Here is a 15,988-nt window from a genome sequence, read left to right on the forward strand (position 1 = left end):
ATTAATAATTAAATGAATATTTTGTAATTAATTGTTGAATATATAGTAACGGTGCATGCATGTTATTGTTACCACAGTTTGATTATAATTAACGTTTCCTGCAAATAAAAAAATAATTTGATTATAACGGGCCTACGTACTAACAGTGTTAGCAGTACAACAAGGCCAAGGCCTGTCAAGATTGAATAATTAATGGGCATCAAGATGCGTGCAAACAACTTAATGTTGAAATTGAATAATAGATGTGGTTAAAATTTTGTTAATGTTAAGTTTTTTTGAGTTAATTTCTATGATGTCTCATGTCTATGCTTTTCCCTTTCTTTTCTTTTTTTTCTGTGGCTACACCACACCACATTATAATTAAGGGCTGAGAATTAATGTAGCTAGCTTGTGAAGAGATAATTAATATGACTCACCAGTCCAGTCAATGAACTTACGACTCATTGCAAGTACCTAATTAGTAAACCATTTTAACAAAACACATCAGAAATCATAATTACCAGAATACCTTGCTGTTTTTAACAACAAATAAAAAGTGCAGAGCCCAAATTGTTTTATTTTTTTTTTTGTATTCCAAAGACCAAGTCAAACAATCAGGTCCATTTTCCTTATCAACTAACGCAATGCTTTATTATCATAATCATAACAACTTATCCAGCAACAGAAAAAATTCTCCGCTCTTTGTCCAAATTAGCAGATGAACAGGTAGGGTAGGTCCACAATATCAACTAACGCAACAACTGTTAAAAAAAACTCACGACTTTTACTGAACAACTCATTTAAATAACTATGCAAAAAAAAATAAAATAAAACATATGGTGCTCTTTGGTTACTTCTCTACAAGTACTTGAAGAGGATACCACCATGTGTAGCGAAAAAGGGAGCAAAGACGAGAGATTCTACAGCCATGAGCTTGATTAGGATATTGAGAGAGGGACCCGATGTGTCCTTTAGGGGGTCACCAATGGTGTCACCAATCACAGCAGCCTTGTGGGGGTCAGAACCCTTGGGGCCAAGTGTCCTGGCATGTTCTGACGCTCCAGCCTGAACAAGTAGAAAAAATTGCAAAACAATATAATTTGTAGCAATAAACATAGTGGACAATAGTTATTTATTTAATTTTTTCTAAATTTTGAAGAAAAGAACAAATGTGGTCATTGTCAAGCAAAATTTACCTCGATGTACTTCTTTGCATTATCCCAAGCACCACCAGTGTTGGATGCAGAAATAGCAACCTGACATAGACAAGCATAAAACAGATGTAAAAAACCACAGCTCACCAAAAAACTGAAATCCAATGAATACAAGAGCTAACATGCATGAGAGACGAACACAGACCTGAACTCCTGAAACAAGTGATCCTGCCAGCACACCAGACAAAGTCTCAACACCAAAAAAGAAACCAACAATAAGCGGAGTGAGAATAACCAATGCACCAGGAGGCATCATCTCCTTGATTGATGCATCAGTTGAAATCTTAACACAAGTTGCATAGTCAGGTTTGGCAGTTCCTTCCATGAGACCAGGGATTGTGTTGAATTGACGGCGAACCTCTTCAACCATCTCCAACGCAGCTCTGCCAACACTCTTCATTGTCATGGCAGAGAACCAATATGGAAGCATGGCACCGACAATTAAGCCAATGAACACCTTAGGGGTTAAGACATCTACAGTTGTGATTGCGGCACGGCTCACGAAGGCTCCAAAGAGGGCAAGGGAGACGAGTGCAGCTGAGCCAATAGCAAAACCCTGGAAGGGCAATTTGATGAATTGCCAAGTAGACAACATAAAATGCTTTTATTTATGTGTGTACCATCTTTAAATGTTTAGCTGCTGGCACATAGGATGATAGTATGTGTTCCTTATAGCAAATAGCACAAGTTGGTTAACGTATTGGTATGAGCCGGCGTCATTGCACTTAAATAATACCTGAACTATATATATGGTACTTATTTTTTATTTATTTTTTCTTCTTCTTTGTTCAGACTTAATCTTAAAGCTTAAATTCAAATCAAGAAATGTGATTAAAAATACAATATCCAAGAAAAGATAAGCTTAAATCATTAATACCTTGCCAATGGCAGCTGTTGTGTTTCCAGCAGAATCAAGTGCATCAGTCCTCTCTCTAATCCTATGGCTCATGCCAGCCATTTCAGCAATACCACCTGCATTGTCACTGATAGGGCCATATGCATCAATGGCCAAACCAGTGGCAATTGTACTGAGCATGCCAAGAGCAGAAACTGCAATACCATACATTGCTGCCAAGCTGAAGCTGACAAATATGCTCACAGCAATGGCAAAGATTGGGATGATGACAGATTTGTAGCCTAGAGCAAGACCAAATATAACATTAGTGGCCGCACCAGTGCGGCAGGAGTCAGCAACATCTTGCACCGGGCTGCAACAGGGAGGAAATGTCAAAATTGACAGAACTAAAATATGGCAAAATCAGTAGCGAAAAACAGCAAGTAATGTAGAGTGACAAGAGTGGATTTAGGTAGCAGCTTATTTAGAGGTCAAATTGGTACTCTATTTACGTTGCTTAATGGAGTGCTTAACAGAAGATCCTCTTAAATTATAAATTGATGCAGTATTCTGTATTGTTCAGTGACATTACAGAAAGATGAAGAGGACTTGGAGCATTTTTAGGCTATGCTTAATATCTTAATCTAGGAAGAAAAATAAATTAGCAAAAAAATTCTGTTCTATTTGTAATTCCATAAGCATATTATACAAGCTAACTTCAGTAAAAATTAGGATCATACATATATCATTACCTGTATGCATTGCTTGTGTAATACTCGGTAATGAAACCGATGACTAGACCAGCCCAGAGACCTACAGCCACACAGAAGAACAACTCCCTACAAAATTTATTATGTACATAATATGAGAAGACTATAGAGAACATTGCAAAAAACCAGGCTGTAATTAAGCCAGAGCTTACACTGACAAGTGATATGTCAAGCATGGATACACATTACAATTGTAAGGAAAATTTTAACTCAAGAAGCCAAAGACATACCAGTTTTTCACAGTCTTCTGCACACCAAAATTGAAGATGGTGAAGCTTGATGGGAGAGCAACCCAACTAACAATAGCAATTCCAACAGTCATGAGAACTGTTGATATAATCAACTGATTCTTTAGCCCAGGCTCGATTGACTCGACCTCTTTAATCTCAAAAAAGTCAGTCGCGAAAAGTGTGGTTATCAAGCAGACGATGATGCCCATGGAGCTGATGAGAAGTGGGAACATCATGCCAGTGAGGTCATGGTCAATACCAAAAGAAGAGATTGAGGCAACAACCAATGCTGCACAGGAGGATTCCGCATAGGAGCCAAAGAGGTCAGAGCCCATGCCGGCTATGTCTCCAACATTGTCACCAACATTGTCAGCAATGACCTGGTATCAGAAACATTCATCATAGCAGAAATTTAGTAAACGATATCAAGGGTTCTCATATCGGACAAACTTATTTTCAGTAAATCACATAAAACTATGAGATGAACCGGTGCCAATATGGCATCGACCTTCCCAATACATACCACAATATTGTAATAACAGTTCTAACTGGTAAAAGTATGGGTACACAATATGGTAGTTATTTATAATAAAGTAAAAGGAACAAAGAGAAACTTACAGCTGGGTTTCTGGGATCATCTTCTGGTATGTTCCTCTCAACCTTCCCAACCAAGTCAGCACCGACATCTGCAGCCTTGGTGTAAATCCCTCCACCAACTCTTCCAAACAAAGCCATCGACGACCCACCGAGACCATAACCAGTAATTGCCTCAAACAGCCCCTCCCAGTCATCCCCATAGTAAATCTTAAATAGATTAATTGCAATGTAAAGCACCAAGAGACCGTTAGCGGCCAACAAAAAGCCCATGACAGCTCCAGAACGGAAGGCAACAATGAAGGCCTTGCCAACCCCCTTACGTGCCTCGAGAGTTGTGCGGGCATTTGCATATGTGGCAATCTTCATGCCAAGAAAGCCAGAGATCAAGGAGGTGACTGCTCCTAGTAAAAATGAGATTGTGCTGAAGATAGCAGTTGCAAGAGCTGGCTTGCAGTACTTGTCTTTGTTGTATGTGCAAGGTTGGGGCTTAGTGCTAAAGCCCTCAACAGAACCAAGGAAGAGAAAGATCACGACAGCAAAGACTCCCATGAACATTGTGACATATTTGTACTCGGTGAAAAGGAATGAGGTTGCTCCTGTATAGAAAGATCAAAATTAAGGAATTTATTAGATTTTTTTTTTATAGAAATTGAGAAAGTAAATCAGGTCGAATCCAGGTGTCTGAGTGATAGATGCACTAAAAAGGTTATAGTATGAAATATCAATTACTCTTAACTATCAGCTGATTTTAGTGTGCTTAATTTAAATTTATTTTGTTTGTACAAGTTCCATGCAGCAGTGTTCTACACATACTATAACAGTGTTGTGCCTTGTAAGTAGTCTCACTCTCAAAAGGTTATTGCAGTAATCCCCACCCCTCCTCCAAAATTTATTTTCTGTTGATGGTTATACACAGAAAACAATGACAAAGAAAGGGGTGCGAAGTTTTTGTTTTTTTTAGGGGTTAATTTGCTTTTTATGTTTTAAGAGGATTTAATCACATTTTGACTTGCCATAATAATAAACAAGAGTAACATTCCTTGGGCTTCAAGAGAATTTGTTACCAGAGGAATAAGAAAGAGACAGAGGGTGTAAAGGTAAATATGTTTTTATAGGTAAGAAAATAACAAAAGAAGCTTGTGGAGCATCTCTTATAATCAGAAAAGGCCAATGTATGGACCACAAGCTAGAAAGCAACTTAATATATCTCTTTATCACTTCTAGGTTGAGACAGTCTTTTGCTGTGGACCCATGACTAACATTTTATCTCTGACCACCCAATAAATATCTTCATTCAAGGCTTATCGCAAGCTAGTTACAAAATTTGAGGGGAAGAAGTCAATTTGGGCCCCTTAGGTGAAATATGTATACAATTAATGATGTTATAATTTAGCAGTGTTTATTATTTACAAATTTGCCAAATATATATATATATATATATAGAGTAAAGCTAGCGTGTGACATGCTCACCAAGAAAGTTTGGTGAGCATAACTCCAAAAGTATATCGGATCGACGTCAAATGTCAAATCCAAACCGTTGAAATCCATGTACTTCATGAGTGATGAATATACATGCAAAATTTTGAAAGTTTCGAATTTATTTGCTACACGGTCAAGTGGTCAAAGAAATAATAAAAATTGAATATATAAAATAACTTATAATAAAATGTTCATTTCTTTGACCACTTGACCGTGTAGCAAATAAACTTGAAACTTTCAAAATTTTGCATGTATATGCATCACTCATGAAGTACATGGATTTCAATGGTTTGGATTTGACATTTAACGTCGATCCGATATACTTTTGAAGTTATGCTCACCAAACTTTCTTGGTGAGCATGTCACACGCTAGCTTTACTCTATATATATATATATATATATAGAGTTAGGCTGGGGTGCTATGGATAGCATAGTGGCCTCTATGCTACGGCTCAATATTTGAGTTTTCAAAATCCAAACGGTCGATCCGAACCGTTCATCTTATTCTCCATATTAATATCTGCTTGGAGACCAAATTTACATTTTTCTGAATTTTTTTACTATTTATTAAGTATTTTACAAAATTGTTGATCCAACGGTGGCTGCACAAAACAGTAAAACCGTTGGATTAGCGATTTTCAAAGTGGCTTAATAAATAGTAAAAAAATTCAGAAAATTATAAAATTTGGTCTCCAAGCAGATATTAATATGGAGAATAAGATGAACGGTTCGGATCAACCGTTTGGATTTTGAAAACTCGAATATTGAGCCGTAGCATAGAGGCCACTATGCTATCCATAGCACCCCAGCCTAACTCTCTCTCTATATATATATATATATTTAAAGTTAAAGAGAAATTCAGTTTATTTCTTTGAGAAAGTTGGAAGCAGTTGAAAGCTTGTTTTGTAAGGTTAAATTTTTGGATTAAGAAGAGAAAGATGTTAGGTTGAATTAAGACTTGATGTAAGTAATATATATTCTAAAATCAGGTGGCATGAAGCATGAAACATTTTTCTGTAACGAAGTGGAAAGAAAATGAATGAAATGTAAGGCCCAGTCCTTAGTTCTTAGTCCTACCAAACATATTAAATAATCAGAAATGCCTGGCTGAAGGGCATAAATAAGAGAACACAACACACAGATGACAGATCTATTCTCCCTCTCCCTCTCCCTCTCCCTCTCCAACGGGTTTAGGGTAGGGTAGGGTAGTCCAAAAATAATATAATTAATTATAAACAAGACGAGGTTTGAGACTTGCGCCCACACACAGTCATGAACCTATGAAATGAAATTAACAAATGAAAAAGCCAAATTGAAACAAATTTTGATTTATAAGGATCGTGATCTATCACCATGGAATAATATTTATTCAAAAAACACATAAGCCCTGCCCATGAAACAAGAGACAAAAGGCAAACACAGATTTTGGTTTATAACGACTGCGATCTTCCCCCTCCCTTCTCACACGCACGCACTCCCCCCTTCATCTGTGGCGATTGTTTTAGCATCAAAAGGAGAAAAAAAAAAAACATTACCTTCAGAAATGGCGTTCTGGATCTCAGCGCACTTGGCGACGACATTGTGATCGTTGAGCCCCTCCTCTTCTTCGATGAGGTAATCGGTAGGGCCACCGTTTTTCCCAGTGACCTCCTCCGGCGACATCTTGATCTTGGAGACAAACACATATTGCAAGAGCGCGAAAGCCATCCCCACTACAGCCGCTAATGGCACCAGAATCTCCGTTGCCAGGTCTGGTAATATAGTCGAACCCATGCTGACTGCTGAGCCTGAGGAGGTTTTGCTATTTATTGTTTTTGTTTTTTCCTTATCCTTACCCTTGGATGGTAAGAAAGAAAAGAGAGAAAACGATGAACGATGGGAAATTGGAATGAAATAGAGAGAGAGAGGGAGAGAATTTATATAGAGAGAGAAAAAAAGGATGATAAATGAAGACGACACTCGACAGTCGACAGTTTTTTTTTTTTTTTTTTTTTTTTTTGCTTTCCAATAGTCGACAGTGATGAATGAATGAGGTTGCTTTGCTACTCCCCCGGTCAGGGCCTCAGGGGAGAGACGTGGCACTCTCTCTCTCTCTCTACTCAATTTTTTCTACGACTCTCCACTTCATATCCTAATTCGCACTCTGTCTGTACTAAATCTAAATACACGGTGCTGCGCTGCCCAAGTAGAATGACGTAGAAATGAGATGTGGAACAGTCAATCAATCGAGACTCGAGAGGTGCTTATCTCATCTCCAATCCAGATTCCAGGGGCGATGCCTGGAACTGGAACTGAAATTTAGTTGTTTTGTTTGGGGTCCTAATCCTTGTCTAAAAACCAGCCTTTGTTTTGTTTTGTTTGTATTAAAAACTAAAAAGGGATTATCATCATCTATTTTGTTGTTTATCCGGTTTCTCTCTCTTCAGTTCACAACACCGTCTCTTGTCCAACAGATTAATTTTGCTTTTCACTTATTAAATACTATTTAACTATTTATAGAATTTTTAAATGCTTATTGGATCATTTTTTTTTTTTTTTACCTTCACTGCTTATGATTAGATGCATGCACATTTCATTTAGTTGAAGCAACTTTGCATCTTTTTTGTCAACTTGTAGTTGTCAATTAATAATTTAGTTTTTAGTATGAATGATTTTTGTAGTGTAATTGTAGTAATTGTATAATTATTTAGTTTGCATGTAGTAAAAGTCAATTGTTGAGTGATTTAATTTTTTTAGTGTAATTTAGGTTTTTGTAGTGTAATTATTAATTGTAGAATTACTTAGTTTGCATGTAAAGTAATTTAGCTTTTGGCATGTAGTATAAATCAATTGTTGAATGATTTATTTTGTTTAGTGTAATTTAGGTTTTTGTAGTGTAATTATTAATTGTAGAATTTTTTAGTTTGCATATATGTAGAGTAATTTAGCTTTTTGCATGTAGTACAAATCAATTGTTGAATGATTTTTTTTTTTTAGTGTAATTTAAGTTTATGTAGTGTAATTATTAATTGTAGATTTTTTTTAGTTTGCATGTAGAGTAATTTAGCCTTTTGCATGTAGTATAAATCAATTGTTGAATGATTTATTTTATTTAGTGTAATTATTAATTGTATAATTTTTTTAGTTTACATGTAGAATAATTTAGCTTTTTTTGCATGTAGTATAAATCAATTGTTGAATGATTTATTTATTTTAGTGTAATTTAAGTTTATGTAGTGTAACTATTGTAGAATTATTTGGCTTGCAAATAATTTAACTCTTTACATATAGTATTAATCAATTGTTGAATGATTTAATTTTTTTTAGTGTAATTTAGATTTTTGTAGTGTAATTATAGAATAATGTAGAGTAATATAATGAATGTTAATATTTAATTGGGTTTGCATGTCATGCATGTCAATAGTTAATTAGATTTGCATGTTAATATTTTTTTTGGAGGAAGAAGAAGGGTATTTTAAAAAAAAAAAAATACATGGGACCGAAATGCCAATTCGATCCCAGGTGAAAAAACATTGGACCGAAATGGCATCTTGATCCCATGTATTACACCAATGGCCATACTGTTTCCCATGAAAATATGTGAAATTAGTGGGGACCGAATTGTTATTTCGGTCCCAAAAAAAATACGGAACCAAAATGCCATTTCGGTCCTTGTAGTTTTTGTAAAAAAAAAATAATTATGTTGGTTTGATAAAAATAATTTTTCTAATTATGATTTATAAAAAAAAAAATTCACAAAACTTTGCGCCTCCTCCCCCCTCATCGGTGTAAGCTTAAATGTATATGACTAGTTTATTTTTTAGTGCAATTTAAGGTAAGTAAAAATATTGTCAACGATATATTCACATGCGTTGGGGAACATATTTATAAATGTACATGATAAATTAGTTCCAAGTAAAATTGCGAGCATATATCCCGAAAATCCGTTGCAAGAAATATAATATAATATAATATTCATTTTTTTTTCTCGTTATGAGCGTCGGAGGCTGTCTATATACTCTATCTAGGTAGAATTAGAATATATCTCAGTAATATCACTTCTTTTTATTTTATTACAACTTGTCAAATGCACATTGACAGATTAAAAATTAAAAATTAATTATGGCAAATCAGAAATGATAGCCTCAAATTGAGTGAGGCTACGGTACTATTCGTACTTATTTAGTATATATTGATCCGTACTGCGAATTTATGTTTTTATTTTTAAAGTTTAAAAATTATATCTGAATTGTTCAATATGTTCCTGCATAGCAAAATTCTACATTTTTTAGAATTTTACTGTTTATTAGATTAGGTTGAAATTATTATTTTCAAATGATCCAAAATTTTTATATCAAGCAATATTCTACCAATATAAAAGAAATGGTAAATAAAATACAACTATACAAATGTAAAACTTGATATTAACGTACATTTGCATATAAGAATCATATTAAACAGTTTGAATCAACTATTTGAACTTCAAAAATAAAGATATAAGTTCATAATACAGACTGATGTGCACTATGTTTAGTGTCATAGCCTCACTTAAATTTGCATGAACAGGAAGAGCAAATGTGTGCTAAGTTATTTCGATGCCAAACTGGTAATTTTCCCATTACATATATTGAATTACTTTGAAAATAATCTTCTATACCAAAGTGGTAAATATTTATTGATAAGAGCAACACTTTATCCCTAGGAGGCAGCGTTTGATTTTATTGAATATTGTGCTCACTACATTGCCTCTTTACATGCTATATTAATTGTTATCTATATATAGAGCTCCAATATATATATGTAGTGAGACAAATAGATAAGACAAGTAGTGTCACCTATCTACTCCCTCTTACTCAACATATCTTTAGTTAGAACTCTTTTTTGTCTTACCAACCATAAAAATATTTTTATCTTCAAAGAGATTGTAGCCTTTCAAATACTTTGAAATGAGTTATTTGGAACCCCTCCAAATTCTAAAAATTGGTATAAAGTCTTAACAGTAAAGTTGCCATATTGGATCCACCTCCATAGTATTTGATCCAAACTAGAATTCAACCTAACAGTAGATAACCAAGTAACTAAAGCAACCCATTCCAACAAATAGGTACCTATTAATTGGTGAGACAATTGAATATTTAACCTGTTATTAGAAAATGCAACAACTACAACAATATTCCTATTATACACTATCTCAAACAGATTAGGGAAGTCAACACATAACAATGAATCACCACACCATCTATCTAACCAAAATCTAACATTATTACCATTACCTAGCTGCCATGAGGAACTAACATGAACTATAGATCTAGTTTTTAATATATCATTCTATAAAGTAGACTTTATCCGTCTATCACCAGTATGAGAGTATTTCTAAAAAATAATGTCCTTCTGATGAGTATTTTGGATATATGGAATTGTGCTTGTATTATACTCTTTTTGCCTTTAAATTTATTATCCTTAATACTCAAAGAAAGGTTTGTTGCAAGCGCATAACCAATCAATGTAGTACTTAGGGTGTCGAACCACAGAGAGTATGGTAAATACTTAGTTTAAACTTTAACAATTAATTTTAGAAAATAAAAGAAAGTAAAGTGCAAATAAAGTAAATTAGGGGGGGTTGGGTTTGTTCTATGATCCTAGACTTGGGTTCAATACCTGGAAGAAAGGAGTTTTAAACAATAAATTAAAGTAAAATAAAGAAAAGAAAGGTTGGGTTGTTTTCAAGTTTAGGAGATCTAGGGGTATTCGGTTTACAATTCCTTGATAATTCTATCTATTCGGTATTGTTTAAATTCATGTATGATTTGATGAGGTTTCTAACCTAATATGTCATTAAGGATCACTTTCGTGAATTAATAATGTGCCTAATTAATTCAGACTTCACAGTTACGTCCTTCACCCTAGCTACCTAGACCATAAGCTCTTGTTAGTCTCTCTCTCCTAAAATATTGGTACTTCACAATTACGTCCTTCATACCAATATCCGATTCAATTTGAGATGCCCTAATTAGGGATTGATTTCACAGTTACGTCCTTCACCAAGTCTCTAACCTTAATTTATGTAGTTCCGACTTAGATTACAAATTGGTTAGATCCTAATCCAAACCTAGGGTATTTGTGTTCATAATTTGGTACTCTCATCTCATCCTAACTACTTTGGTTCTTTCGAATCTAAAGTGGAACTACATCAATTTCAAGTACTAACTATGTAATCAACACAAATAATAAATCTCAAAAATTAACAATCAAATCCCATAAACACAATCATAATAAAAATAAATATCCGAATAAAATAGAATTAAACAAGTTCATGCATTGACCTAAAACCCCTAGAGAGAGATCTACTCCCTCTTGGAGAGATCCATTATAAAAATTGGCAAAAATAATAAGAAATAGAATAAAGAAATGATTACACCTTTATCAAATTAAAAACCTTAATCTTGCCGAAACCTTGGAAAGATCTTCTCCTTCTCCTTCCTAGAAAAGCCTCTGGAACTTCGAAAATTGCTGCAGATTTATCGTTGTATTTTATGGAAATAGACATGCACCAAGGGTGAGAGAGAGATGAGAGTTGTATGTTGAATGAGAATGAACACCCTCTTTTATAGCCAAGGGCTATGCCCAATTAAGAGGCTAGAAAGTGGAGTTAGTGGGTGCTATCTTGGATTGTTTTCCAGATTGTCTTGTCCATATTTGGCTGTCAAAACACATCCTTGGTGCGCCAGAAATAGAAAAACTATCAAACTGTGTAATTCTGGCTATCTACGGGTCTAGTGCGCCCGCAGTAGTGGTGAGTGCTGATGGATGACTTGCACTGGCTCCAACTTTCCTTATTTAACTTGTTGAAAATTCTGCGTAAATCACTTGAGTGCGTCCGCACTGGATATGAGTGCGGATGGATCACCTGCACTGTGAATTTTTTATGTTGTTATGAAGTTTCTAAAATCGGCTTAAGTGTTTAGTGCGGATGGATGACTTGTTGGGTTTCGGGGTAACCAAAACTCATTTAGGCTTAAGTTGCGGAATGACCGTAGAACAAAAATTTCTACGGCCAATTTAAGCTCAGGATTAAACGGGGTATGTCAGGAAACTTTCCAAGGCTGTCCACCTTCAGTATTCCTTTGACATCAAAACCCAATTTAATCCTTTTTACAGATCTACTCCATGATTGATTTCTAAAATTTTAATCTACTTACCAATTAAATAGATTAATATAACATATTTATACCTTGTTTCCAAATCACAGTTGGAATGCAGACCAGCGAGTAGAGCTACATCACGGGAATGATTCTCCTCTGAGCATCAGATGTCTGATGCCTCTATCGGTTATCCACCAAGACTAACCGGAGAGCGGTTTATTTCTTTTGTCAGAAATACTATAAACCGCGGTATTATGTAAAAACACTATTCGCGGGGAAAAGATGAAAACCCGTAAACACGAATTTTCAGCTACTCAGTTTCACAAATAAGCAAAACTGACATACCGCGAAATTTGGGAAAACACTATTCATCAATCCCATAAATATACTTCACAACAACCCGCAAGATTATACGTCAACTACGTATAACTTTCTTTTCTCAACCAAAACACTATTTGGGAGAGAAACCGAGAAAGAGAGAAAATACCGATTCGTTTCGACACAAAACGATACAAGTGAATTAGTATTTTATTCTCTCCATGCACCCCTCTATTTATAGCCTCTAAAATGATGTGAAAAGACCAAAATACCCCTATGACAAGGCATGCCACCTAGGGGGTGAGGTGTCATGTGGATAGGATTGATGACGTGTCATCTGGATAGGATCGATGACGTGTCATCTGGATAGGATCGATGACGTGTCATCTGGATAGGATCGATGACGTGTCATCTGGATAGGATCGATGACGTGTCATCTGGATAGGATCAATGACGTGTCATGCGGATAAGGACGAATCTGAAAAGACCCGAATGCCCTCGACCCGAATACAAATAATATTCGTATAATTATTCTAAACAATTATATTTTTTGCGGTTGTTGTTTCGGTAATTTATACAACGTGTCCTGCACATTTATAAATTAATCGGTTAACTTTTGTACAACGTAACGTGTACGTTTATAAATTAACCTTTGTTTTTGCTTTGTCATTCGTATGACATTTATATATTAATTATAACAAGTATAATTAATTATAACCATCTTACTATTGATCATAACCAATTTATAATCAATCACAATAAGATTCTCCGATTAACTCCTATATGGTGTGACCTAATAGGATCTGTGTTATGTTGGTAAATAAAATTAAAACTGTTGTATTTTCCACAACCTAAAACCTTCAAGCCTTAACAAAGTGCTTCTTGGTGCTCTTTTATCTTTTTCTTGTATTTCAAAATAGTGGATGTTATCTCTGTTAAAAAACAAAGAGAGAGAGAGAGAGAGAGAGAGAGATTGGGTTTATATAAAAACCAATGCACATTTTCATAACGGGTCAGTACCTTTTCATAACGGGTCAGATTTTGGATTCAGATTTCCCATAACGAGCATACCATTTAATAAATCCAACACTTGTAACAAACCTGTCATTTGAGCTCTTCCCAAAATTTTATTTAACACATCAGCAATAAGGTTCAACATTAAAGGTGAAAGGGGATCTCCTTGGCATAATCCCCTCTTACAATGAAAATAATCACCTAACTCCCCATTTAAATTGATACAAGATTTATCACTATTTAGGGGAAGGGAAATCCAAGAAATAAATTTATCACCAAAACCTCGTATTTTAAGACCTCCAACAAGAAATCCCAATGGACCCTATCGTAGGCCTTTTGAAAATCTAATTTGAATAAAACTCCCTTCTCTTTATTTACTCTAACTGTATGTAATACCTCATTGGCCACCACAATATTATCCATTATTAATTAATCTACCTTTAATGAAAGCAGTTTGAGAAGAATCAATTAGAGAATCCATATATAAAGAAGAGTAAAGCTAGGGTGTGACGTGCTCGCCAAGAAAGTTTAGTGAGCATAACTCCAAAAGTATATCGGATCGACGTCAAATGCCGAATCCAAACCGTTGAAATCCATGTACTTCATGAGTGATGCATATACATACAAAATTTTGAAAGTTTCGAGTTTATTTGCTACACGGTCAAGTGGTCAAAGAAATGAACATTTTATAAGTTAATTTATAAGTTATTTTATATATTCAATTTTTATTATTTCTTTGACCACTTAACCGTGTAGCAAATAAACTCAAAACTTTCAAAATTTTGTATGTATATGCTGTTAGTGTAATAATCTAGAAGTCAATAATATGATAATTGATTATATATAAAGCTTTGTTCATGAATTGGATGATTAATATCATTTTGTTGCCTTGAGTATTATTGTATTTATGAATCATTTCGAGTTCATGACTGGAATTGTGAAACTTCATAATATAGATGATATATACTCTAAAAAAGTTACTGACCAAGGTAATTAGCAGGAACACTAATTACCACGATAAGGTTAGTATGTGGATTAAATGATGGTCAAGTTTTACATACCATAGACAAGGAGTTGTCATTTTAATCACATAGATATATGTTCCAGGAACATGATATCTGACAGACCCCGAATGAAACATTATACGGAATTGCGTTCGTGTCATTAATGCTTTCATTCAGTGTTAAGTTCTAAAGTATGAGGTATTCATCTTTCCTACTAAGAAATGTATATGTGTGATTGTTATCAAACGCTGTCGGTAAAATGCAGTTATAACGGTAGCTCTTCGGTATACATGGCTTAGCTGAGGTAGTGATGGTTTACCAAAAGTACTATTGTCCCTCGTATCTCTATACGAGCTATAGCATCACTGGGCCCCTTGATAGAGTAAGATTATCAGCGCGCGGTATGATTACAAGAGTAATCATATTTGATAATCTGCTCAAGATCAATAAAAGATTAAGTTTACAAGGATGACACATACCTACCTTGAAACTAATATGATAGCTATGTGACAAAAGAACTGACATAAGTAAATTGTTTACTGGATCGTGATATTGTACTGTACAGTATCATCTATGTAATTGGATGGTCATGATGCGTTTTGCCAGATGCCTCTCATGATTATAGAACTTAAAACAGTTTTAATTCTATTTACCAACATAACACAGATCCTATCAGGTCACACCATATATAGTTAATCGGAGAATCTTATTGTGATTGATTATAAATTGGTTATGATCAATAGTAAGATGGTTATAATTAATTATACTGGTTATAATTAATATATAAATGTCATACGGATGACAAAGCAAAAACACTGGTTAATTTATAAACGTGCCGGACACGTATAAAAGTTACCGAAACAACAACCGCAAGAAATATAATTGTTCAGAATAGTTATATAGATGTTAATTGAATTCGGGCCAAGGGCATTTTGGTCTTTTCACATGTCATCCTTATCCACATGACACGTCGTCGATCTTATCCACATGACACGTCATCGATCTTATCCACATGACACGTCATCGATCTTATCCACATGACACGTCATCATCCTTATCCATTCAATGACATATCTTGTAAATAGGCATATGTTGAGGGGTATTTCGGTCTTTTGCGAACCTCCTCAAAAGCCTATAAATAGAGGGGTACATGTAAAGAGAAAAACCACTAATTCACTCGTATCGTTTCGTGTCGAAACGAATCGGTATTTTCTCTCTTTCTCGGTTTCTCTCCCAAATAGTGTTTCGGTTGAGAAAAGAAAGTTATACGTAGTTGACGTATAATCTTGCGGGTTGTTGTGAAGTATATTTACGGGATCGATGAATAGTGTTTTCCCGAATTTCACGGTATGTCAGTTTTTCTTATTTGTGAAACTGAGTAACCGAAAATTCGTGTTTACGGGTTTTCGTCTTTTCCCTGTGAATAG

At 34.8% G+C, this 15,988-nt stretch overlaps 1 protein-coding gene across 1 annotated transcript; it reads right to left on the bottom strand.

Annotated features, from left to right (window-relative positions):
• Window positions 1-622: 622 nt before the first annotated feature.
• Window positions 623-7,134, bottom strand: LOC144557872 (pyrophosphate-energized vacuolar membrane proton pump-like). Its single transcript, XM_078306500.1, has 8 exons — window positions 6,640-7,134; window positions 3,647-4,221; window positions 3,029-3,408; window positions 2,781-2,867; window positions 2,071-2,401; window positions 1,339-1,749; window positions 1,176-1,235; window positions 623-1,044 (listed from the first exon to the last, which is right to left on the bottom strand). Exons 1-8 carry the CDS (start codon window positions 6,875-6,877, stop codon window positions 838-840), a joined length of 2,289 nt encoding a protein of 762 aa, XP_078162626.1. The 5' UTR covers window positions 6,878-7,134; the 3' UTR covers window positions 623-837.
• Window positions 7,135-15,988: the final 8,854 nt, after the last annotated feature.

Source organism: Carex rostrata, chromosome 8, assembly GCF_964058835.1.
Source record: "Carex rostrata chromosome 8, lpCarRost1.2, whole genome shotgun sequence".
NCBI classification, from domain to species: domain Eukaryota; kingdom Viridiplantae; phylum Streptophyta; class Magnoliopsida; order Poales; family Cyperaceae; genus Carex; species Carex rostrata.

Bases quoted from the DNA above. Each gene is read 5' to 3' on its own strand.
- LOC144557872 (XM_078306500.1), bottom strand. From the start codon at position 6,877: ATGGGTTCGACTATATTACCAGACCTGGCAACGGAGATTCTGGTGCCA. The intron at 2,402-2,780 runs GTAATGATATAT...TCCCTGTTGCAG, and splicing joins TACACAAGCAATGCATACAG to CCCGGTGCAAGATGTTGCTG. The intron at 1,750-2,070 runs GTATTAATGATT...TTGCCCTTCCAG, and splicing joins CAACAGCTGCCATTGGCAAG to GGTTTTGCTATTGGCTCAGC.